A 27,743-nucleotide genomic window follows, 5' to 3' on the forward strand; every position below is an offset into this window, starting at 1 on the left:
TAGTCTTATAAAATCGACATAGTTGTAGCTGTTGTTGATGTTTTTTTAAGAGGATCAGCGACTAAAGCCATGTTGCTCAGTGTATATTGTCTGTAAATTTTGTGTTTTGAGGTCAATTTTCTGTTTGATGGACGAAAAATCCAAGTTTCCCGGAGGAAAAAAACATGTTACCCTCGCCTGAGACCGACTAGCTCAGCCACATTGTGAAAAAATGGCCATAAAAATTCCTCACGACAGGTCTTGAACTCAGGTCATTTCCATTCAGTGTAAACTGAAGTTTACACTGAATTTACTGAAGGAGGAGGCTAAAGTGGTTAAAAAGAGGAGCTATATGTTCAAGGGTATCATTAAGCTTTGATCATCAAGTAGCAGTAAATAAATCCACATTATTTTGACCATAAGAAAGAGACTATAGCCCTTCAACCGCTCTCTGAGACAGTCACTGTTTATTATTATTATTGGCTACATGGTGCAAGGAAGCCTGAGGCTTATGCTGCACCAGCCAAAAAAAAAAAAAAAAAAAAAAATACCCGAGTTACCCTCTCAGAGAGAGAGAGAGAGAGAGAGAGAAGTAGAAGGGAATCACCAAGAAAGAGAAGAATAATGATGATGTGCAAACAGGAAAAAGTTTCAGGCAGTTATCAATCGGAAAGGGTACTAGATTGTAAAGACTAAGCACAGATCATTAGGTTCACTCTTTCAATAATTTTTAACTATTTTAATTAAAATGGTTTAATCTTATACATTTTTGCCACCTTAACTAAACTTAAAACCGTACTTTTTGACATAAAACAATTCAGGTAGGCCAAGTTTAGAATCAAGATAAGTTTTTAAACGAGTGGGTCAAGATAAGACACAGACATTGCCGAGTCAGAGTTCATAAACCTTGCCAGAGCCAAAACACAATAAGTTTTTCCCTCTGTTTCGAACAGTTATCGAAAGAGAATTGTTAGCGATGAAATAATGAACCGATGTAGAAGTTAAGCAGCTTACCTTCTCTCTTCACAAATACTGGGAGACATTTACTATTGCTGAATATGTAATATTCTTCTATCGCGTACTTGAATGTAACTTCAATTAGGAAGAAATAACATTATACACAAATAGCAGACGACAGACTATCAAACAGAATAGAATTCCATACTGTAGCTTAGCGAGAATTTTCCAAGAAAATCTTCAAATAAAACTCAACATTTTTCAAAAATCGCTGTCTACTTTACATTGGAATATAACGCAGATAGCGACAGATAACCGACAATCCAAGATCTGAAATACTTGAACTTTATTTGCGTTACTTTTAAAGTAATCATTCGTCTCTTCCCTCTCTCATTAATCTGTCCACTCACAGAGTCTAGACTGCAGTAGCGCTCCCAAACAATAGCGGTATCCACGGTAAACTCATGAAACATCGGTTCTAGGTTAAATAATAACGAAGACGTGAAGCGAAGAAAAGCGTGGTGTGTATAGATAGTATTTTTGTTATCTTCCTTTTTTTTTTTTTTTAATTATTATTCTGAAGTGAACTTACGAAGGTAAACTACTTTTATGCAAAGGAAAATAAACTATATATAAATCAATGCAATTACAAGCTACAAGGAAAAATACATCAAATAAATATATCACAGGTTCTTCAACATGGAAATAACTTCACGTATGACGTTAGGGAATGGTGGATTTAATGCACGAATGAAAAATAACACTGCAGTGTTTTTCTTTCAGTTCATTTGTATCTACTACAGTAGTCTTGACCAGTTTCTTATGGTAACAAATTACCCCCAGGGGCTCACATCTGGTGAGTATGGGATTGGCACACCCAGGGTCCTGAGCTGGATATCGTCATTCTTTTCTTTCTTGGTGATTCCTTTCTATTTCTGACTCTCACAGGGGTAACTCAGTATATATATTTTTTTGGTCTTGTGCAACAAAAGCCTCAGGCTTCCTTGCACCATATGGCTAATAATAATAAAACCGTATTCCAATCTTATCCAATCCGTTATATTAAATTTCGGTTTCAAGTTACGGTTTTTCACCACTTTTGTGATGTTTCGATGGAATTTTTTGCAGTCATTTTCCACCCTTAAAAGTTAAGCGATGGTGTTTGCTGCATCGCAATATAAATAGAATAATAATAATAAAAAAATCGCATTTTAAATTGAAATAAATTAAATTAAATAAAACATCGCATTTTAAATATTACAAATAATAAATATTTAGAGTGCAATTAAATTTAAATTGCGATTTTTATTATTATTCCATTTATATTGGGTTGTAGCAAATAAAAGGTAAACTGCAGCCATTATCAATCCACTGCAGGATGAAGCCTCCTCAGCGATTCATGTTGAGGGAAATGGGCCATAATCTGCCATGCCGGTCCAGTGTGGGTTGGCAGATCGACCATATTTAGCAGTCAGAGACTTGAACCCCAGCCTACTCAAAGAGCAAGTGGTCAGGCTACTGCCTAGCCTGACCACTCAACTACAGAGGCTGCAAAGGTGGAAAAATTGCACTCTGAATATTTATTATTTGCGAGCATAATGAAGTTTATTGTATAATGATACCAGAATATTTTTAGTTTTAATTAAATAGCTTATTAAGGGGGTTTTCACCAAAGATGGCTTTCACCACCTTGCCAATACCCAGTGCTGTCATGAGATATTTTTGCGCCCTAGGTAAATCAAACATTTGGCTCGCTTTTTAAATTAAAATTAAATAATCTGTGTGAGGCCGAACCACCCCTACCCAAATGGTGCCCTAAGTTTTCGCCTGGATGCCTACCAAACAAATCACCATTAATGTAGAGCTGTTGAACTTGAGTATCCTATCCTTGATATATCACAGTTTCATATACCATGAAAGTGTGATCATGTCTCCCAAGAGTGATATAAAAAATGTGTATTATGGCAAAAGCAAGTGCTGTACCTACAGAAGGAAACCAGCTACTGCAGTGATTTCAAAGTGTGTAGCAGTATGCTACTTTGTTCTCTTCTCCAGTATAGTTCCTCAATTAGACAATTAAATTTTTATGAACAACTGGACTTATCCAAGAATAGTTAATTTCGCTAGATGTTCAGTTTCTCTCCTGACTTCACAGGTAGAGATGCAATTAAAATATATCAACGAAATGTTAATTGCATGCTGGGAGAAAAAAAATAAACATTTTCCTGTGAGAGAAAAACCAGCTGTCATATTTGTCAGCTATAACATGTTCAGTTATAAATTTCTGCAAATAACAGCAGGTGATGACCTTTCAAGATTATAAAATCACATTTAGAGTGGTAAAATCTTCCAAAAACAAAATGTAAAGTGTGCATAAACAGATGAACAGTACACATATTTTTATTGTTTTCTACTGGCCGCAGTTAGGGTTCTATAATTATACTGTAGTATAATTATAGGTTTCGAAATTACCTTGTTGTTTATAGCCCAGTTCTCGAAAAAAATATATAATAAATAAAAGTCCCATAATGCTTTTTTTATGGAAAATTATTTCTAAAATAGGTTTTTTCAACATGAGAATTTCCAGGAATGCATTAGTCACTTAATTCAAGATATCTGTTAGAGGAAAAAAAAAAGCTTTTTTTTTTTCCTGTAATGCCATGGGAAGGTGTACTTCTTTCTTTTGAAAGTTAAAACTACATTGTGATTTTAAAATTACATTTTTACATTTAATTTTATTTCATTTACATTTAATTTCATTGACATTTAATTTAAAAATTTTTAAAATTACATTATGATTTTTGGCTGAATTTAAACAGTTCTATAAAAAAAAAATTATGTGAAATGAAATAGTTTTAAGCATTTAGTCATTGTGTATTCATATAAAAACTGGAAAAACTGGGTAAATTTTATTTTTGACAAAATGATGCAAGGGTGCAAGCTTATAGGAATTAGCTCAAAAAATTAGAGAAGTTTTACCCAGTTCATTTGCCTATCCCTTCTAATATTTTGTTAATTTCTTTAAAATGCATTCAGTCTTATTTCTATAATGCTCAGAGGTTTTTTCCTAACAATCAATTACTTTAACAATCAAAGGCAAATTTATGCACATCTGTTCTGCAAACCTGTTTTCAATTCAAATATATGTCCTTTTAAGCACATCACCAGAGGAAGAGTAGAGGCAATCAGTATTTAATTTACTCAGCCTTAAAAGTCCTTAAAATAAATTCTTCAATTATATCTCTGTGCAGAATAATTGAGACTGCAGAATTTCCAAACTCTGCAGTCTATAGAATTGAACTCTTGCTTGAAAAGTGTCCGTTTGTGCCTCTTACTAACTGTGTTGCTCTTTTCTGCACCCATTCCAACATAACATTCTGCCTAAAACAAATCAAATTCTAGATGCAATATTGAAGACTGGTGGACTAATCATTTTTTTACACTACAAGTTCACCAAATACAGAGGATGCGGAAAGGTCAGGGAATGACCACCGCATATCCCGGAGCATATGGCCTTAGTTGCTAATGCTCCTAAAAACCAAATAACTAACTAACTACATGTTAAGCATGTTCAGCCGGTTCTGTTGAACAGGGCCCCACGCTCAAATGGTCTAAATAATAATATAATTCGCATCTTTTCCACATTTCTATCAATGAGCCTACCTATTGATTATTCGTTCCTATTATTATTTTTTCATGTTTCTATTTTTATGAGATGACTGCAATTGTTAAACAATATTGTTGATTAATGTATTAAATATTATTCATATTTAATATATTTGTTTAGTATAATATAAAATTATTTAATTATTTCTGTTACTGTAAAATTTGAAAAAAAAATTTTTAAAAATCACTATTACAAAAACACCATGTATAACTTTTGCATAGGACCCCAGGGCCCCGCAAGTAATTCTTGAACAGGGCCCTGAAAATTTTGGGGGTGGCTCTGCTTATTATCTATGTTGGCAGTGTTCCAGTATATTATTGACAGAATCCTATAAGCTGTCCTAGCAGTCTCTCTATACTGCTTGGAGAACTTTACGTAAAACTGTACAATTATCTCATGCATTTCAGGTATTTTTCATTATTGACTTTCTTGAGTTTTGCAGTACCCATTTGTTATGTTATTCTGGGGTTACTGCTACCGAAATTAGCATTAGCATTAATTGATGTAAGAAAACAAGCTTATACAGCATCAGCCAAAAAAAAAAACCCTTCCTATTTCACCCATTCGGCCACTCCAAACAATTGTCTAATCCAACCTTAAATTTATTTAAGCTATCAACTTCCACAACAACAGATGAAAGTCTGTTCCAGCAATAAACTACTCCCCTGACTAAAGGCAAATTTCCCACATTTGTTCTACAACTGTCTTTCCTTAATTTGAATCTATGTCCCCTTAGGTTCTTAATCTGAGCAAGTGGAAGTATCCCATCAGCATTGAGCCTGCTCAAACCATTCAAGGCATTGCACACCTCAATCAGATCACCTCGCAGGTGCCTAGTCTCCAGATGCTGCAACTTACAGAATTTAAGCCTCTTCTGGTAAGAGAATCCCTTTGTTCCTCTCACCAATCTTGTTGCCCTTTCTCTGTATTTGTTCTAGCAACTCTAGATCCTTCCTAAAATGAACCCTCCAGACCTGTGTGCAGTACTCAAGGTGTGGCCTGACCATTGCCTTATACAAAAGTATAATCACCTCCTTGTCTCTGCTAGCAAAATTCCTATATATCATTGACAAAACTCCATGACCTGCTCTGGCAGCCCATCTGCACTGCTCAGAGAACTTCATATCCAACTGCACAATTATCCCCAGGTCTTTTTCATTCTCCACCTCCCTGAGTGTAGTACCACACAATGGGTACGTTTCTCTTGGGTTACTTCTACCCATATGAAGTACTTTGCATTTGTCAATATTAAACTTCAGTTGCCACTTCTCAGCCCATCTACCTAACTTTTCTAGATCCTGTTGCAGTAGCATACTGTCTTTACTATCATTAACAACCTTGCCAACCTTTGTATCATCTACAAACTTGGACATTAAGCCTGATATAACTTCATCGATATCATTAATAAATACACAAAACAACAATGGGCCCAGCACCGAGCCCTGGGGGAATCCACTAATAACATTAGTCCATGTAGAGCAGTGTCCATTTATTACCACTCTCTGCAATTTCCCACTCAACCATCCCTTTATCCATTGCAGCAACTTGCCCTTAATACCATACGGCTCCAATTTGTACAGCAGTCTTCCATGTGCAACAGTATCATGATCTTTCCTGAAATCCAAGACCTCCTCTGAATCTAAGGATGCTCTCATAATTATGGCTAAGGGTTTTCTTACTTCTGTCTCTGCCTCCTTCAATATAACTGGATAGATTCCGTCCAACCCAGGTGCCTTTTTTATGTTTAACTTCAACAATTTATTCTCCACTTTGCTCTCTGTTATTACAAAATCATTTAGCTCCCCATTAGAGTTTAGTAAACTTCTGTCCTCCCCTTCCTTACAGAATTCTACATGTGTGAATGTAGATGCAAAATACTCATTCAGTTTGTCAGCTATCTGAGCAGGATCATCAACAGTTGAACCAGCAACATCAAGTGAACCAATCTGATTCATCCCCTTCTTGAGTTTACATAAGTAAAGAAGTCTTTGCATCCTTTGCCAAGGATTTCTCGTAATCAGTCTTCACTTGCCTAACCTCCTTTGCGACTTGATTACAGTATCTTGCGTTTATCAATTGCTATTTTTGAGCCCATGTCAGTAGTTTATCTAAATTTTACGGAAATAGCATGGCCAGATTCATAATATTAATCATCATTCCAACCTTTGTATAGTCAGAAAACTTAGGCATTAAACCTGGAATACCTACTTTAATACTATTAATAAATATTAAAAATGTTTATTAATAGTATGTGTTTACCTATAATGACTAATGGTGACATTTAGACTTGAATTTCTGTGGATTGTAATTTTCAGGAAATATGTAATAAAGAAGGGCTGTTCCAAAATACAGTAATTGAAGGAATAAATGAGAAAGAAGAAAAGTTAATTCTGCGAGTTTGAAATTGGATAGAAAAAGGATGCTGACTGGTTGCAGCACATGTTTGGATTTGTTTGGAAGGAGTTGGAATTATAGAATTCAATTCAGAAGAATAGTTCCCATGGAAGTATCTATAAAAAAGGCATGCAGCAGAAACGGAACATCAATGATACAGAGCATGGAGAGACTTTGTTAGAGTTGGGTCATTAATTAACATAACCGCTCTCTTTTCAGTGGAGTCTAAAAGCCCGAGAGAAGTTTTGAGGGCACTGCTCCAGATGTGGGAAAAGTATTCAAGTAGGGCAGATTTGAGATTTGTATAGAATGTGCAGCTGTTTGGAAGAAAAATAGTGCTGAGAGTGAAAGGAAAAATTCAGTTTTTTAGATGCAGAGGAAGCAATATTTCTGATGTGCTTATGTCATAAGTATGCCACAGAAACGGATAATAATTATTGTAGGAGCATATACTTATACTTATCTGGGACAAGTCATTAGCTGTAGTAATGTTAAATGGCTGGAAGTCAAGAGAATAATAATTTTCGGATGTGGATAGCATTCAGGAAATATATTCATATACTGATGAGCTCTATCCTAATTTGTCTGAAACATAAAATAATGAACCAATGTATACTCCCCACCATGACTTATGGAAGTGAAACTTGGGCACTCACCAAAAGAATGGAAGAGAAGCTGAAAACTAAAGTGAAAAATAGAACAAATTATATTAGGAATCAGACTGTTAGATAAGAAGAGAAACACATGGATTAAGCAGCAAACACAAATAAAGGACATTCTTATCAAAACTAAAGAACTGAAATGGACTTGAGCAGGACACATAGCATGAAGATATGACAACAGATGGACTAGTAGTAGTGGCATGTGATGCAAGAAAGCAAGTGTATGAGCTTATGCAGCATCAGCCAAAAAAAAAAAAAAATCACACCATTCCCTCCAAATGCCTGTCCAGTTCCTCCTTAAATTTATTCAACCTATCAACTTCCACAACGACAGATGGAAGTTTGTTCCAGCAATTAACCACCCGCTGGCTAAAGGCAAATTTCCGCACATCATTCTACATCTTTCTTTTCTTAATTTGAATTTATGCCCCCTTAGGTTCGTAATCTGAACAAGTGGAAGGATCCCATCAGAATTCAGCGTGCTTATACACCTCAATCAGATCACCGCGCAGGTGCCTAGTCTCCAGCCACTGCAAGTTGCAGAACTTAAGCCTGTCATGGTAAGAGGATCCCTTCATTCCTCTCACCAATCTTGTTGCCCTTCTCTGTACACGCTCAAGTAAATCTACATCCTTCCTAAAATGAGGCCTCCAGACCTGTATGCAGTACTCAAGGCGTGGCCAGACCATTGCCTTATATAGAGGGACAATCACCTCCTTCTCCCTGCTAGCAAAATTCCTATATATCATTGACAAAACCCCATGACCTGCCCTGGCAGCCTGTCTGCATTGCTCAGAAAACTTCATATCTGACTAAGAAAATAACAGAATGGTACCGAAGAGGAGCTAAGAGTAAACCTGGAAGACAACTTCCAGGTTTACTCTTAATAAAGTATAGGTCACTGTTGAAAAAAAGCCGTGAAATAGGGTTGAATTTGAAAGTGTCTGCAATTCTGCCCAGACACGATAGGAGGGAGTATATGATGAGAGCCTTGTCGATCAATTCGGCCCTGGAAAGATTGTGCAAGGCTCAAGGGGTAGAATTTTTTTCAGCCTGGACTGTACTTGTTAACAGGAGAGATTGCTTCTACAGGGATGGGATACACTTAAATAGAAAGGGTGCAAGAATATTTGCTGATGCTATCGAGGCAGTGTTAGGTGGGTCGGAAAACTGCTAGCTTGGGGGGATCCCAAGACAAATAGATTAACAGTAGCCACTGCCAGAGGTGAAAGAGATTCTTGCCTGCTTCTATTGGAATGAGCAGAAGCCTGAAAAACAAGATGCAGGATATTTCAGAGACTGCTGGGAGTCATTGCGGTACAAATAAACACATGAGTTGTGTTAGGGTAGCTAAGAATAGAAATAGGTGTATGTATACTTGCGTGTACACCAGTGCTAGGAGTTTAGTAAATAAATTTGATGAATTTGAGTTATTGCTCAAAACATCAAAGGCAGATATTGTTGGGATATCAGAGACATGGTGTCACACAGATATAAGGAATGCAGAACTGGAATTTGGAGAGTACAACGTCTACAGAAAGGATAGACTGGATAAGAAGGAAGGAGGGGTTATGCTATTAGTTAAGAAATACATAAAATCCAAGGAAGTGAAGCCAGTGGACATCGCTTGACACTGCAGTGTAGAGTCAGTTTGGTGAGACATAAGCATTGGGAGATCAAAATTGAGAGTAGGAGTGTGCTATAGGCCTAATGACTCTGTTGAGTATAATAAGAAACTGTACAGGGAAATAGAGTGGGCCAGTAAATCAGAGAGTCTTATAATGGGAGATTTTAATTTTCCAGATATTGACTGGAATTTGGAGGCTGGTCACTCACACACTAGCGAGGCTTTTGTGGATTTATTGGATGATTGTTTTCTACATCAGCATGTTCGGGAGGCAACTAGAGGGAGTAATATTCTTGATTTGATTATCAGCAGTGATTCTTCATGCATTAAGAATCTGCAGATAAATGAACCACTAGGTGGCAGTGACCACAGTGTGCTGAAGTGGGATTTACTCAAAGAGGTAACCATTAGGGGTAAAGGGAAGGGTTATTGCTTTCGTAAAGGTGACTAGGATGGACTGAGACAGTATTTAAACTCTATACAGTGGGACCAACTGATGATGTTACCAACAGCAAATGCAAAATGGGAAGCATTCAAAGAACTTATCTTGGAAGCTACTAGGCTTTACATACCAACTAAGAAATATTGTTGAAGGTTTAGGCCTAAATGGATGTCAGATGAACTGATGAGGCATATGGCAGAGAAGAAACATGCATGGGATACATACAAATTAACACGACACAGAAGCCTATGATAAATACAAGTTGATCTGTAACCAAGTTACAAAGGAGGTTAGGCAGGCTAAGGCAGATTATGGCAAGGGATGCCAAGAAAAACAGCAAAGAGTTCTTTACTTATGTAAACTCTAGAAGGAAGGGGATGAATCAGATTGGTCCACTTGATATCGATGGGTCAACTGTTGATGATCCTGCTCAGGTAGCTAACAAACTAAATGAATATTTTGCATTGACATTCACACATGATGAGTTATTCAGCGAGGGGAATGCCAGAGGTGTATTTAACTCTGGCAGTAAGCTAGAGAATCTTGTAATAACTGAGAGTAAAGTGGAGGAGAAATTGTTGAAGATAAACACAAGAAAGGCACCCGGGGTGGATGGGATCTATCCAGTTATATTAAAGGAGGCAGCAGAGGAAGTAAGCAAACCCTTAGCCATAATTATGAGAGCTTCCTTGGACTCAGGGGAGGTACCCACAGACTGGAGATGTGCAAATGTGACCCCAATTCACAAAGGAGGATCAAAGGCTGACACAAGCAATTATAGACCTGTGAGTTTAACTTCTGTTCCAGGAAAATTAATGGAGGCACTAGTTAAAGAAGCACTGCGGGATCATTTAGACAAGACTTCAGTTATAGCTCGGACACAGCATGGTTTTGTTAAGGGGAAGTCTTTCCTGACCAATTTGATTGGATACTATGATGCGGTCACAAAGGAACTGGATGCAGGGAATAACTTTGATATTATATACTTGGATCTTAGAAAGGCTTTTGATACTGTTGCACATGGAAGACTGCTGCACAAATTGGAGCAGTGACATTGGAGGCAAATTGCTGCTGTGGATAAAGGGGTGGCTGAAGGGGAGAAGACAGAGAGTGGTAATCAATGGACACTGCTCGTCGTGGACTAATGTTATTAGTGGAGTCCCTCAGGGCTCAGTGTTGGGTTCATTATTGTTTTCTGTATTCATAAATGATATTGATGATGGTATATCAAGCTTAATGTTGAAGTTTGCAGATGATACAAAGGTAGACAGGGTTGTCAAGGACACTACTGGCACTATGCTGCTGCAACAGGATCTGGAAAGGTTTAGCAGATGGGCTGAGAGGTGGCAAATGAAGTTTAACATTGACAAATGTAAAGTACTACACATGGGAAACAGCAACTCCAGAGCAACGTATCAACTCTGTGGTACTACACTGACAGTGGTAGAGAATGAAAGGGACCTGGGGGTGGTTGTGCAGGCAGATATGAAGTTCTCTGACAGTGCAGACGGGCTGCAAGAGTAGCTCATGGTGTATTGTCAATGATATATAGGAATTTTTCTAGCAGGGATAAGGAGGTGATTATTCCCTTGTATAAGGCAATGGTCAGGCCACACCTAGAGTACTGTGTACAGGTCTGGAGGCCTCATTTCAAGAAGGATGTAGAGCTGCTGGAACGAGTACAGAGAAAGGCAACAAGATTAGTGAATAGAACAAAGGGGTGCTCTTATGAAGAAAGGCTTAAGTTTTGCAAATTACAGTGTCTGGAGATTAGCCACCAGCGAGGTGATCTGATAGAGGTGTATAAAGCCTTGAATGGTTTGAGCATGCTCAATGTGGATGGGATTCTTCCTCTCTCTCAGAATAATCACCTGAAAGGGCATAAAATCAAATTGAGGAAAGATAGATGTAGAATAGAAGTGCGGAAATTTGCCTTTAGCCAGCGGGTGGTTGGTTGGTGGAACTGACTTCCATCCCTTGTCGTGGAAGTTGATAGCCTAAATAAGTTTAAGGCTCAGCTGGACAGGTATTTTGAACGAACAGAGGGGTGAAGTGGAAATGGTTTTTTCTTTTTTTTTTTTTTTGCCTGATGCTGCATAAGCTTGCTTTCTTGCATCAAATGCCTCTGGTAATGCTAATGCTAAACAACGGAGATGGACAGATGAAATTCACAAGTTCATGGATACTAAATGGATGACCATTGCACAAAACAGAAGGAACTGGAAAGTTGCTTGAGAGGCCTTCATCCTGCAGTAAATTGAAAATGTCTGATGATAATAATATGCCAAGGGAGAGATTAGAAATCAGGGTAATCCCTAATAGAGATATGTGATCTTGTCTAGAAATCTGAGTGTCATAGAAGGTAAGTTTAGTAGCAGAAGAACCCATTTTATGAGATATAAGACAGGACTTAGGGCAGGTAAATTTCTTTATAAGATGACTTAAAATTTTTTTTTTTTTTTTTTTTTGATTTGGTAGTTGTTGGCGCATCGGCTTCTATGGCCATATTGCACCTCCCAAGGTTTTTGCAGTACTTTGATCCAAGCCCGAGGCGGGAATCGAACCCACGACCTTGGGTTGCCGGGCAGGTACTTTACCCACTCGGCTAGCCCAGTCGGCATGACTTAAAATGATGATGGTTATTACTGTTTTAAGTTTATAATGCAACTTCTGTCAAAACCAGCTTTTCCAATCCCTTACATTTGGATTAATTAATTAAAATCAATTTAACATAATTGTTGCTGTATAATGCATTAGATTAATTATGTGCAGTATCTTTTATCATTGTTTTGTTTTTATTTAGATGAACTTGAAGTTTGATTTGCTGTGCTGTGTGTTAACAAAATGGTACTCTTCTTCATCTCATCTTTGAAACATTTTTGCAGATTTTATAAGCATCCTTCTTGTCTTTCACATGTTGCGTTTGTTAATGCCAAGTTTTTTTCACAAAGTGAGGTAAGTGTCAAATTAACATTAGTATTAAAATGGCACAATTATGCAAGGAAACAAACTTATTTGCACATCTGCCTTGGGAAAAAAAAAAAAAACAGAATTAAAAAACCGCATTATTCTTATTGTCAAAAAAGCACCTATTATCCAATTTCTTCCTTGAATTTTGCCAAACTCTCCACCTTGCAGGCAATTTATTCCAACATTCCATAACATGCTGCCCAAAATTAAATTTCATAAGATCTTGTCTGCTTTTCTTCCCTAAGATTTTATTGTTGAATCTTCTGTTTTTTTTTTTTCACTTACCAGTTGAATATTCCTCCATCATTTATTTTACTAATCTCCCTTAGGGTCTTGTACACCTCAATCAAATTTCCCCCAAGGTGTCTAGTTGAGAACATAAGTAAAGATGTGTTAGTATTATCCCTTGGGATAATGCTTTGCATTATTCACCAATTAGTCTCCTTTCTTTGTATCTTCACCAGAAGGTCTGTATTTTCTTTATATGCAGCCTTCAGAACCTGTATACAATATTTCAAATGTGGTCACACCATCTTATAGAGAGGAATAATGACCTCCTCTCTACTTGAAAATTCCAATAAATTATAAATAGAACACTATGTGTCCTTCTTGCTTGCTGTTTACACTTGAACTTCATATCATTCTACATTATAATCCCCAAGTCTTTCTCATCCTTTAGTTCCTTTCCTCCTGATGTATAAGGTCCTCCTGAGTTTTTGTTCCCAAAGTGTAGTGCCTTTCATTTGGTGGCATCAAACTTGAGTTGCCATTTTTCAGACCTTACTTGCAGTCCATCCAAATCTTTTTGAAGCAGTATAACCTGATTCCGACTATTAAACATACTCCCAGCTTTTAGGTTATCAGCAGAATTTGACAGCTTCTCACCATTATTCCCTCATTAATATCATTTAGGAAGATAAAAACAAGAAGAGGTCTGAGCATCGATACGTGAAGGGTCCTACTGGAATGGGATTCCATTCTCTTAGGAATCTAAGAGGGATCCCATTCTCTAAGGAATCAGTGCCCATACTTCTCAGAGCAGACTGAATAGTTCAATATTCTACAGAGTGGATTTGCTACTCGAATAATCCCCGGATCCAGCGATGATTTCATTAACATTGCTGAAGGTTGGATGCAATCACGTACTGTCTTTTTCAATGTAATTAGTCCATAGGGTTTACATGCTCTTGAACTCAGTACCCTTACATAGAAGTACTTTACTGATATTATTATAACACTTGTTTTACAATGGTTCAACTCTGAATTATTATTTATATCACCACTTTGATCTTGCAAGGGATCTGTGGAATTTACTTCTGCTTCTTTGCATCCAGAGTAGGAGATCTGCAGACTTGCTTAGCAAGTAACAGGGCTATGTTAAAAAAAAAGCTTTTGCTAGTTAGAGTTAAATTTGAAAGTGTCTGCAATTCTGCCCTCAATTCAACATTGGAGCGATTGTGCAAGGCTCGTGGTGTAGAATTTTTTTTTCAATGTGGTCTGTGGTTGTTAACAGGAGAGACTGCTTCTAAAGGGATGGGATACACTTAAATAGAAAGGGTGCAAGAATATTTGCTGATGCTGTCAAGGCAGTGTTAGGTAAGGCAGAAAACTGCCAGCCTGGGTGGATACGCAGACTATTATATGAAAAATAGCTGCAGGCAGAGGTGAAAGTAATTCTTGCACTGCTTCTATTGGAATGAGCAGAAACCTCAAAAGCAAGGTGCTGTGGATTTCAAGAACTGCTGGGAATCATCATTAAACAAGTAAATACAGTCAGTCCTTGTATAGCACGATAGTTGTGTTCCTAGAAACCCTCGTGCAATATAAACAACAGGCCCTATGGGAAAAATAGGGTTAGGTGCCGGCCACCCAAGATTGAACACAGAAACCAAAACATTACCAAACACAATAAATAATCATAATAAAATACGTAAGTATTTTATTACGACTATTACGTAATAAAATATTGCTAATGCTTTTGCTTCTATCGTAAGCAAACTTGTTTTTTGTTTGATTTTCAATCCAGAGATGACAGCCGTTCCATCTCTTCCAATTCTTTGTGTCTTAATCTAATAGATTTTAATTACACTTTGAGTTGTTCCTGCTATCAAAGTTGCTTTTATTTTCTCTGCATTCTTTTTAATTCTCGGCGTTGCCTCATTTAGGTCTGTAGCACTTGCAGTATCACATGGTCTTTCATTTCGCTCAAAGCGTTTCACAATTTCATATTTTTTCTCTATTGACAGAGGCGGATTGGCCATAAGCCTTACCGGGGAAACCCTGGCGGGCCGGAGGCCGATGTAATTTTGGCCATAAACGCTAGTATGAGGCCACCACAAATTTTCTCGGGTAAGAATTTTTGATCCAGTCCGCCTCTGTTTATCGATATTGCTTTTCTTTTTCTCTCTGAATCTACAGTGTCTTCACCAGGACACTTCCTTTTCACACCTTTTAAGTATTTTACTCATTTTTAGGGAATAAAGTACAATTACCAAATGAGGAGGCACGCTTGATACACATAAACAAAGCTGTGCGCATGTAGCAACTGAATAAACAACACCTTAAAGGCAGAGATACACTATTAACACTTCACATTTTACTAAAGCACATTTCTTGGGGTTACAACCATAAAACAATAAAAACAATTTCCAGTTGCATTTCTGCTAGTGGAATCTGTTATAAACTGGTAGTAAACTCAATCTAATTGCATTTGCGATTACAGTAAACCCCCGCTATTCGTGGTATCTGTATTCGCGATCACCGATTTAATATAAAACGAAACCTAAAAAAATGTGAATTTTAAAGCGCCGTGAATATTTTCCACCATAAAAAACATGGGCGTGGCTAAAATTATCTTTCCCGGTCAAAACAGCGCTCAGTGGGTGGGGAGGAGAGGGGTGACAAAATCGCGAGCGTGGATGTTTCTCGCTAATCCTTGTTCAGTATGTGTTATGCGTTTGTCATGGAAGGTTACGTCGTTTGCTTTTAATTTATGTTTATAAATTGAATAAATTTATCAATTTATAAATTGATATGCTTACAAAAATGATAAATCTACCATTCTGCAGTGTAAAACAGACTTTTTCGAGTGTGTTAATGGAAGAAAGTGGCTTTATTGTGGACAAGTTCTTTCTAACCCCTACAAAAATATGGCTACGAATAAAAAGAGAAATGTGAAAATATCAAAGAAGGTGATGACATTAGCGAATAAAATTGAGTTATTAGACAAAATTTCTAATGGTGAAAGTGTCTCCCCAGTGGCAAAACATTATAAAATCAATGAGTCAACGGTACGATCAATCAAAAAATCGGAAGAAAAAATGCGCCGTAGTGTCCGTGAAAATGCGCTAATTGTTTCAAAAATTTGCTCTGTAACTCGTGATGTTAAATTAGAAAAAATGGAAAAAGCTTTAAATCTGTGGATAGAAGACCGAACTCAAAATAAAATTCCGTTAAGTTCACTCATCATTCGCGATAAGGCAAAACTCCCTTATCAACACTTGAGCGAAACTTGTGATAGCACTGGCGGGATGTTTTTTTTTGCTAGCAAGCAAAGGCTTTGAAAGATTTGTTTGAAATTTCTAATAAATATTACATTTAATATTGAATTTTTTCTTATTTTCATTTCGATGCCATATGCTTGCATTTCCCTATGTGCTGTCTATGTACATAGTCATATTATGAAGGTACATATAATACATACATAGACAAAATTTTAGACTAGTTTTTCTTATATATTTCATACTTTGGAACGGAACCCCTTTATTAACTATGGGAGCCATAACTCAGTATTCGCGTTTTCAGTATTCTCGACATTTCTCAGGAACGTAACCCCCGCAAATAGCGGGGGTTTACTGTATACCGATAGCTGGAATTGTGTTGGTTTTTATGTTATTATGGTGAAATGTGTTTCCCCTTCACTGATATAAAACACATAAATACATTTTCAGAATCTTCTCTTCATTCCTATCGTGTTGCGTTTGGTTGGGGTGATTCCGCGTTCGACTGCCATGTCTTGTAAACACAAAGGCGAATCGTGCATAAGCGAATTCGGTTCGTGTTATATAAGATATCATTCCCCTGTTTATAAATCGTGTATGATCGGATTCGTGTAGTGTAAACACGTGTTATACGAGGACTGACTGTACATGGGCTGTGAAAGAGCAACTAAAAGTAAGAACAGGTGCATATATGTCTTGTCTGACCAATTTGATTGGATACTATTATGTGGTCACAAAGGAACTGGATGCAAAGAATAATTTTGATATCATATATTTGGATCTTAGAAAGGCTTTTGATACTGTTGCACATGGAAGACTGCTGCACAAATTGGGGCAGTGAGGCATTGGAGGAAAATTGCTGATATGGATAAAGGGATGGTCGAGTGGGAGAAGACAGAGAGTGGTAATCAATGGACACTGCTCATCATGGACTAATGCTATTAGTGGAGTCCTTCAGTGTTGGGTCCCTTATTGCTTTCTGTATTTATAAATGATATTGATGATGGTATATCAAGCTTACTGTCTAAGTTTGCAGGCGATATGAAGGTTGGCAGGGTTGTTAATGATACTAATGACAGTTATGCTACTGCAACAGGATCTAGAAAAGTTGAGCAGATTCTGAGTGGTGGCAACTGAAGTTTAACATTCACAAATGTAAAGTACTGCATATGGGAAGCAGAGTAACTTATCAACTGTATGGGACTACACTGATGGTGGTAGAGAACGAAAAAGGCCGGGGGGGGGGGATAATTGTGCAGTCAGATTTGAAGTTTTTTCATGCAGTGCAGATGGTCTGCAAGAGTAGCTCATGTTGTTTTGTCACTGATATACAGGAATTTTTCTAGCAGGGATAAGGAGGTGATTATCCCTTTGTTTTATGGCAATGGTCAGGCCACACATTGAGTACTGCATACAGGTCTGGAGGCTTCATTTTAAGATGGATGTAGAGCTGCTGGAATGAGTACAGAGAAGGGAAAAAAAGATTAGTGAATGGAACAAAGGGTTGCTCTTATGAAGAAAGGCTTAAGTTTTCCAAATTACAGTGGTTGGAGACTAGGGACCTGTGATAGCTTAAATAGATTCAAGGCAGAACTAGACAAAAATTTTGAGCTAGTGGATGGGTGAAATTGAGGAGTGTTTTTTTTTTTTTTTTTATGGCTGATGTAAGCTATTGCTTTCTTGCACCATTTGCCTTTACTAATGCTAATGACTCTGATGGGTACAACAAACAGCTGTACAGGGAAACAGAGTGAGCCAGGAAATCAGAATGCCTTATAATGGCTGATTTTAACTTTCCAGATACTGATTGCAACTTGTGGTTTGGTCACTCATAAACTATCAAGACCTTTGTGGCAGCATCATGTTAGAGAGGCAGCAAGAGGGAGTAATACTCTTGGTCTGATTATCAGTAGTGATTATTCATGCATTAGGAATCTGCAGCTAAAAGAACCACTAGGTGGCAGTGATCACAGTGTACTAATTTGGGATTACTTAAAGATGTAACTATCATCACAGGTAAATGGAGTGTTTTTTCTTTCATAAAGGTGACTTCAGTGGTCTCAGAGATTTTTGAAATTCTATACAGAGGAACCAGCTGACGATGTTACCATCAGGAATTAATCATAGAAGCTACTAGGTTTTTCATACCAACTAAGAAATACTCTTCAAGTTATAGGCCTAAATGGATGTCCGATGAACTAATAATACTCGTGGCAGAGAAGAAAAATGCATGGGACACAAATTATCAGGAGACAAGATGCCTATGGTAGATATAAGATAGTCTGTAATCAAATGACGAAGGAGGTTAGGCAAGCAAAGGCAGATTACGAGAAATCTTTGGCAAAAGATTCAAAGAAAAACAGTAAAGACTTCATTACTTATGTAATCTCTAGAAGGAAGGAGATAAATAAATAAATCATTTTGGTCCACTTGATATTGATGGTTCGAATTGGTCCACTTTATATTGATGATCGTGCTCAGGTTGCTAACAAACTGAATCACTATTTTGCATCTACAGTTATACATGAGAAATTCTTTAGAGAAGGGGATGCCATAACTTTATCAAGCTTTAACAGGGAGCTAAATGATTTCGTAATAACAGACGAAAAGCGAAATTGTTGCAGTTATACATGAGAAAGATGGGATCTATCTAGTTATATTAAGGGAGGCAGTGAAGGAAGTAAGCAAACCCTTAACCATAACTGAGTGCATCCTTAGATTCAGGGGAGGGAGAGAGGGTCCCATGGACTGGATGTATGCAAGTGTATTCCCGATTCACAAAGGAGGATGAAAGGGTGACACGAGTAATTATAGACCTTTTAGTTTAACTTCTGTTCCAGGAAAAATAATGGAGTCAATGGTAAAAGAAGTAATGCAGGCTCATCTAGACAAGGCTACAGTTATACTTAAAACAAAACATAGGTCCTATCAGTTACTATAATGTGGTCATAAAGGAACAGATGCAAAAATAATTTTGATATCATATAGTTGGATTTCAGGAAGACTTTTGATACAGTTGAACATAAAAGACTGCTGTACAAATTGGAGTAGTGTGGAATTATGGGCAACTTACTGCTATGGATAAAGGGATGAATGGGAGAATACTGAGAGAAGAACCCTGGGAGACTCCACTAGTGTTATTAGTGGAGTCTCCCAGGGTTTGGTGTTGGGCCCATTGTTGTTTTCTATATATATATATATCAATGATATTGATGAAGAGATATCAGGCTTAATGTCCAAGTTGGCAGATGATACAAAGGTTGGCAACATGGTTAATGGTAAAGTACAGTATTCTACTGTAACAGGATCTATAAAACTTAGGCGGATGGGCTAAGAAATGGCAATTGAAGTTTAACATTGATAAATGCAAAGTACTGCATATGGGTAGCAGTAACTACAGAGGAGTATACCAACTGTGTGGTATACTACACTCAGGGTAGAGGAAAATGAAAAAACCTTGGTTTAATTATGCAGTCAGATATGAAGTTCTCTGAGCAATGCAGGCTGCCAGGAGAGCTCATGGGGTTTTATCAATGATATACAGAAATTTTGTTAGAAGGGATAAGGAGGTGATTATTCCATTGTGTAAGGCAGTGGTCAGGCCACATCTTGAGTGCTGAATAGAGGCCTGGAGGCCTCATTTTAGGAAGGATGTGGAGCTGATGGAGTACAGAGGAGGAGGGCAATGATTTAGTGAGTGGAACAAAGGGGTGCTCTTACCAAGAAAGGCTTCCGTTCTGCAAATTGAAGTGAATGGAGACTAGACACCTGCAAGGAAATCTGATTGAGCTGTTTAAGGCTTTGAATGGATTGAGTAAGCTCAGTGTTGATGGCATTCTTCCTTTTGCTGAGATATGCACACTAGTGAGCATAAATTCAAATTGAGGAAGGATGGTTGCATGGATGTGCAGAAGTTTGACTTAAGTCAACAGGTTGTTGTTTGTTGGAACAAACTTCCATCTTTTTTGTGGAAGTTGATAGTTTATATAAATTCAAGGAAGAACTAGAAAAACTATTGGAGGGAATGAATAGGTGAAATGGGAAGGGTTTTTTTGGCCGATGCTGTATAAGCTTGCTTTGTTGCATCATTTGCTAATTCTAATGCTAATATACAAGTAGAACCCCCTTTTCCTTGTCCTTAGAACTCTTCAAAATGATCGTTCATACTTAGGTTTTGATACTTAGCTTAGTTTCATCATTACATGTTTGCTTATATTTATCTTATGAAACTCTCACGTAATAGCCTGTAACTACCCCATGTTTTTTTTTTTGTTCAGTTAAGTCTTTCTGCTCTCTTGTCCTTAATTTTGACATTGTAATAATAGTAATAGAAGCACATGATGCAAGAAAGCAAGCATATGAGCTTATGTAGCATCAGCCAAAAAATTAACCTTACAATTAACCACCCGCTGGCTAAAGGCAAATTTTAGCACATCTATTCTACAATTGTTTTTCCTCAATTTGAATTTATTCCCCCTTAGGTTCGTAATCTGAACAAGTGGAAGAATCTCATCAGAATTCAGCGTGCTCAACCCGTTCAAGGTTGAGCACGCCTTATACACCTTGATCAGATCACTTCGCAGGTGCCTAGTCTCCAGCCGCTGCAATTTGCAGAACTTAAGCCTCTCTTGGTAAGAGAATCCCTTCATTCCCCTCACCAATCTTGTTGCCCTTCTCTGTACACACTCAAGCAAATCTACATCCTTCCTAAAATGAGGCCTTCAGACCTGTACGCAGTACTCAAGGCGTGGCCTGACCATTGCCTTATACAAAGGGATAATCACCTCCTTTTCTCTGTTAGCAAAATTCCTGTATATCATTGACAAAACCAGATGACCTGCTCTTGCAGCCTGTCTGCATTGCTCAGAAAACTTCACATCTGACTGCACAATTACTCCCTGGTCGTTTTCATTTTCTACCACCCTAAGTGTATTACCACACAGTTGGTACATTCCTCTGGGGTTACTTCTACCCATATGCAGTATTTTTCATTTGTCAATGTTAAACTTCAGTTGCCACTTCTCAGCCAATCTGCCCAAATTTTCTAGATCCTGTTGCAGTAGCACACTGTCATTACTGTTATTAACAACCCTGCCAACCTTTGTATCACTGCAAACATTAGCATTAGCATTAGTAGAGGCATTTGATGCAAGAAAGCAAGCTTATGCAGCATCAGCCAAAAAAAAAAAAAAAAACTACTTCCACTTCACCCCTCTGTTCGTTCAAAATACCTGTCCAGCTGAGCCTTAAACTTATTTAGGCTATCAACTTCCACGACGAGGGATGGAAGTCTGTTCCACCAACCAACCACTCGCTGGCTAAAGGCAAATTTCCGCACATCTATCCTACATCTGTCTTTCCTCAGTTTGAATTTATGCCCTCTCAGGTGATTATTCTGAGCGAGAGGAAGAATCCCATCAGCATTGAGCATGCTCAAACCATTCAATGCTTTATACACCTCTATCAGATCACCTCGCTGGTGCCTAGTCTCCAGACACTGTAATTTGCAAAACTTAAGCCTTTCTTTGTAAGAGCACCCCTTTGTTCCATTCACTAATCTTGTTGCCCTTCTCTGTACTCGTTCCAGCAGCTCTACATCCTTCTTGAAATGAGGCCTCCAGACCTGTATACAGTACTCTAGGAGTGGCCTGACCATTGCCTTATACAAGGGAATAATCACCTCCTTATCACTGCTAGAAAAATTCCTATATATCATTGACAATACACCATGAGCTACTCTTGCAGCCCGTCTGCACTGCTCAGAGAACTTCATATCTGCCTGCACAACCACCCCCAGGTCCCTTTCATTCTCTACCACTGTCAGTGTAGTACCACAGAGTTGATACGTTGCTCTGAGGTTGCTGTTTCCCATGTGTAGTACTTTACATTTGTCAATGTTAAACTTCATTTGCCACCTCTCAGCCCAACTGCTCAACCTTTCCAGATCCTGTTGCAGCAGCATAGTGTCAGTAGTGTCCTTGACAACCCTGCCAACCTTCGTATCGTCTGCAAACTTGGACATTAAGCTTGATATACCATCATCAATATCATTTATGAATACAGAAAACAATAATGGACCCAACACTGAGCCCTGAGGGACTCCACTAATAACATTAGTCCATGATGAGCAGTGTCCATTGATTACCACTCTCTGTCTTCTCCCCCTCAGCCACCCCTTTATCCACAGCAGCAATTTGCCTCCAATGTCACACTGCTCCAATTTGTGCAGCAGTCTTCCATGTGCAACAGTATCAAAAGCCTTTCTAAGATCCAAGTATATAATATCAAAGTTATTCCCTGCATCCAGTTCCTTTGTGACCGCATCATAGTATCCAATCAAATTGGTCAGGCAAGACTTCCCCTTAACAAAACCATGCTGTGTCCGAGCTATAACTGAAGTCTTGTCTAAATGATCCTGCAGTGCCTCTTTAACTAGTGCCTCCATTAATTTTCCTGGAACAGAAGTTAAACTCACAGGTCTATAATTGCTTGTGTCAGCCTTTGATCCTCCTTTGTGAATTGGGGTCACATTTGCACATCTCCAGTCTGCAGGTACCCCCCCCTGAGTCCAAGGAAGCTCTCATAATTATGGCTAAGGGTTTACTTACTTCCTCTGCTGCCTCCTTTAATATAACTGGATAGATCCCATCCACCCCAGGTGCCTTTCTTGTGTTTATCTTCAACAGTTTCTCCTCCACTTTACTCTCAGTTATTACAAGATTCTCTAGCTTACTGCTAGAGTTGAATACACCCCTGGTTTTCCCCTCGCTAAATAACTCCTCATGTGTGAATGTCGATGCAAAATATTCATTTAGTTTGTTAGCTACCTGAGCAGGATCATCAACAGTTGACCCATCGATATCAAGTGGACCAATCTGATTCATCCCCTTCCTTCTAGAGTTTACATAAGTAAAGAACTCTTTGCTGCTTTTCTTTGCATCCCTTGCCAAGGATTTCTCATAATCTGCCTTCGCCTGCCTAACCTCCTTTGTAACTTGGTTACAGATCAACTTGTATCTATCATACGCTTCTGTGTCATGTGTTAATTTGTATGTATCCCATGCATGTTTCTTCTCTGCCATATGCCTCATCAGTTCATCTGACATCCATTTAAGCCTAAACCTTGAACAATATTTCTTAGTTGGTATGTAAAGCCTAGTAGCTTCCAAGATAAGTTCTTTGAATGCTTCCCATTTTGCATTTGCTGTTGGTAACATCATCAGTTGGTCCCACTGTATAGAATTTAAATACTGTCTCAGTCCATCGTAGTCGCCTTTCCGAAAGCAATAACCCTTCCCTTTACTCCTAATGGTAGTTACCTCTTTGAGTAAATCCCACTTCAGCACACTATGATCACTGCCACCTAGTGGTTCCTTTATCTGCAGATTCTTAATGCATGAAGAGTCACTGCTGATAATCAAATCAAGAGTATTCCTCCCTCTAGTTGCCTCCCGAACATGCTGATGTAGAAAACAATCATCCAATAAATCCACAAAAGCCTTGCTAGTGTGTGAGTGACCAGCCCCAAACTCTAGTCAATATCTTGGAAATTAAAATCTCCCATTATAAGACTCTCTGATTTACTGGCCCACTCTATTTCCCTGTACAATTTCTTATTATACTCATCACAGTCATTAGCCCTATAGCACACTCCTACTCTCAATTTTGATCTCCCAATGCTTATGTCACACCAGACTGACTCGACACTGCACTATCCTGCGATGTCCACTGGCTTCACTTCCTTGGATTTTATGTATTTCTTAACTAATAGCATAACCCCTCCTCCCTTCCTATCCTGTCTATCCTTTCTGTAGACGTTGTACTCCCCGAATTCCAGTTCTGCATTCCTTATATCTGTGTGACACACTCCAAGTCTCTGGCCCGTCACCACCAAATACGGAGGATGCGGAAAGGTCAAGGGAATGACCACCGCATATTCCCGGAGCAATATGGCCTTAGTTGCTAATGCTCCTAAAAACCAAATAACAAACAACAACAACCAAGTCTCTGATATCCCAACAATATCTGCCTTTGATGTTTTGCGCAATACCTCAAATTCATCAAATTTATTTACTAAACTCCTAGCATTGGTGTACACGCAAGTATACATGCACCTATTTCTAGTCTTAGCTACCCTAACACAACCCATGTGTTTACTTGTACGGCAGTGACTCCCAGCAGTCTCTGAAATATCCTGAATCTTGTTTTTCAGGCTTCTGCTCATTCCAATAGAAGCAGTGCAAGAATCTCTTTCACCTCTGCCAGTGGCTACTGTTAATCTATTCGTCTTTGTATTCCCCCCCAAGCTAGCAGTTTTCCGACCCACCTAACACTGCCTCGATAGCATCAGCAAATATTCTTGCACCCTTTCTATTTAAGTGTATCCCATCCCTGTAGAAGCAATCTCTCCTGTTAACAAGTACAGTCCAGGCTGAAAAAAATTCTACCCCTTGAGCCTTGCACAATCTTTCCAGGGCCGAATTGATCGACAAGGCTCTCATCATATACTTCCTCCTATCGTGTCTGGGCAGAATTGCAGACACTTTCAAATTCAACCCTATTTCACGGCTTTTTTTTCAACAGTAACCTGTACTTGTTAAGCAATTCTGCCGGTCTCCTACTCTTGATATCATTAGTGCCAACGTGTACAACTATATCACCTTTTGTGCCCTTAAAAGATGATATCTGCTCTACAACGTCATCAACCTTTGCCCCTGGCAGACATACCCTGGTCCTATTCCACCTATCCTTTTTACAAATCATGTTCCCCATTTCCCTGACAATAGAGTCACCAACAACTACTAGTTCCTTTGGGACCAGCGCATTCTGCCTTGCGGGTTGCCGCTGTGTTTCACGATGACCAAGTGCAAGCTCCGGCATTGATGTGGGCAGCTGAGAGCTTGATGGGCCCCTCAATTTAGTTCCTTCGAGGGCATCCACCCTGTCCTTCAAGCTCTCATATAGGCCCATAAGAACGCTGCCCATAAACTTCGACACTTAGCCTGACATACCATCATCAATATCATTGATAAATATACAAAACATAGTGGGCCCAACACTGAACCCTGGGGAACTCCACTAATAACATTTCACCATGAAGAGCAGCATCCGTTGATTACCACCCTCTGTCTTCTCCCACTCAACCACCCTTTTATCCATTGTAGCAACTTACCTTTAATACCATTCTGCTCCAATTTATGCAGTAGTCTTTCATGTGCAACAGTGTCAAAAGCTTTCCTGAAATCCAAGTATATGATATTAAAAATTATTTTTTGCATCCAGTAACACTTTCTTTTATGGTACACCTCACTGGAATGAATGTGTTTGTGGCCTTCAAGGTAAATCTCTTAAATGCAATATTGTATTAGCTACAAATTGCATGTAGTAATAACTCAAGTTAAGAGTTAATAGAGATCAAGAAATAGCCGAGTTTACTATAATTACCCTCTTGGCAGTTAATGTACTGAACTATCTCTTTGACTACTGAAATTTCCTTGGATGCTGCTCATTTTATGACATTACTCCATGATTTATCTGGGTTTACCAGCTTGCACAATTTGCAAATTGGCACTTGAAACAGCATTATAACATAAGAATCAGTGAAACATGATCGAAGTAGTTGATGCACCAAGAAGATCCCCCGAACAATATCAAAAACTATCATATGAATTTCCTGCAATTACAATGTATGGAAATCTTGAATCTTTGTCTGGCATTTCTTCTGGCTTCACAAATCTCAATCCTTGCATAGTATATGTTATAATACTGTTGGTTTCACCAGCTGTTTTGTGTTTAGGTTGTTGTTGTTTTGGTTTTTAGGAGCATTAGCAACTAAGGCCATATTGCTCCGGGAATATGCGGTGGTCATTCCCTGACCTTTCCGCATCCTCTGTATTTGGTGGTGACAGGCTCGAACCCCAGTCTATTTGTGTGTAGGATAGCCATGAAAAAAATTGTAAGGAATTGTCAAAAAAATGCTGACACCTCTCCACCCTACTCTGGAGAGGGTATGTGATAAACTATGAATTAAGATTAAAAAATATTTGGTCAGCCTTTGCAGTTATAAATGATACTGGTTCAAATTAGTTTATGTGAAGGCTGTGTAAGTAAAGTATTATTTTGAAGACTAAATGCTCAGGGCATAAAATGTTATGGGTTGAAATTAACTATATAATATCAGTGTAAATAAACCATAGTTCACACATAAATTTAACTGTTGTTGTTGTTTGGTTTTTAGGAACATTAGCAACTAAGGCCATATTGCTCCGGGATATGCGGTGGTCATTCCCTGACCTTTCCGCATCCTCTGTATTTGGTGGTGACGGGCTCGAACCCCAGTCTAATCAAGAAGCGTGTGCTACGCACTGCTGCTCCTTCCCACCTGGCTACAGAGGCGCCTATAAATTTAACTACATAAGTAGTATACATTAAGGGCTTATGCCTCAGGCTGCAAAAGAATTAGACTATGTACAAGTTAGTGCAAATGCATTATATTAGTACACAGCTAAACTCTGAATTAGAAAATTTTTTGCAAAGGCAGCATCATTTCATTTAAATTATATCTTATATTGTGAATAACTTCACAATGAGTTGCCATAATATTGCACTACTTTGAATAAGTAATGCTTCAACAAAGGAGTAAACTGTTGTTACTTATTCTCAGTGGATACCACCACCCAGACTGCAGCGTTTCAGGGCTATTTGGCCCTTCTTCGGTGGGTGGGTGGGTATCTACCCACCAACATCTTTACATCACTAGGGTACATAGTCACCCACCGAAGAACAGAATACCCCTAAAACGGCGCCGTCTGGGTGGTGGTATCCACTGAGAATAAGTAACAACAGTCTTCTCCTTTGGTGAAGCATTACTTATTTGAAGTAGTGCAATATTATGGCAATTCGTGAAGATATTCACAATATGAGATATAACTTAAATGATGCTGTCTTTGCAAAAATTTGCTAATTCAGAGTTTAGCTGTGTAGTAATATGATGCATTTGCACTAACTTAAAATCGTTTGATTTTATCTCATATTGTGGCTGCCTTCACAACGAGATACCAGGTATTGCACTACTTTGAATAAATAATGCTTCTCTAGTAGAGGAGTCTAATGTTATTTATTCTCAGTGGGCACCACCACCCAGATACATTTCGGAGCTTGTTGGCTCACTCATCGGTGGGCAGGCAGGTACACTGATAATGCAGACATGCCATCACGGTTGTGAAGTTAATTCCACAATATGAGAGATGCCAAATGGTGAAGATAATGATAATATTTTGAAGACTAAATGCTCAAGGCATAATATGTTATGTGTTGGAATTAACTACATAATATCAGTGTAAATACACCATAGTTTACCCATAAATTTAACTACATAAGTAGTGTAATGGCATCATTTGATTTTATCTCATATTGTGGCTGCCTTCACAATGAGATACCAGGTATTGCACTACTTCGAATGAATAACGCTTCTCTAGTAGAGGAGTCTACTGTTATTTATTCTCAGTAGGCACCACCACCCAGACGTGTTTCAGAGCTTGTAAAT

The 27,743-nt window shown here is 38.3% G+C and overlaps 1 protein-coding gene across 1 annotated transcript in view; it reads left to right on the forward strand.

Annotated features, from left to right (window-relative positions):
- Nucleotides 1-1,424: 1,424 nt before the first annotated feature.
- LOC150079660 (histidine--tRNA ligase, cytoplasmic-like) overlaps nucleotides 1,425-27,743 on the forward strand; it is a 129,270-nt gene continuing 102,951 nt past the window's right edge. Inside the window, exons 1-2 of the mRNA XM_090383156.1 lie at nucleotides 1,425-1,457; nucleotides 12,532-12,683. Coding sequence (XP_090239282.1) covers nucleotides 12,573-12,683 — 111 coding nt within the window. The 5' untranslated portion in view covers nucleotides 1,425-1,457; nucleotides 12,532-12,572. The remainder of the gene's footprint in view (nucleotides 1,458-12,531; nucleotides 12,684-27,743) is intronic.

Source organism: Mastigoproctus giganteus, chromosome 10, assembly GCF_048544385.1.
Source record: "Mastigoproctus giganteus isolate SK-2022 chromosome 10, ASM4854438v1, whole genome shotgun sequence".
NCBI lineage: Eukaryota > Metazoa > Arthropoda > Arachnida > Uropygi > Thelyphonidae > Mastigoproctus > Mastigoproctus giganteus.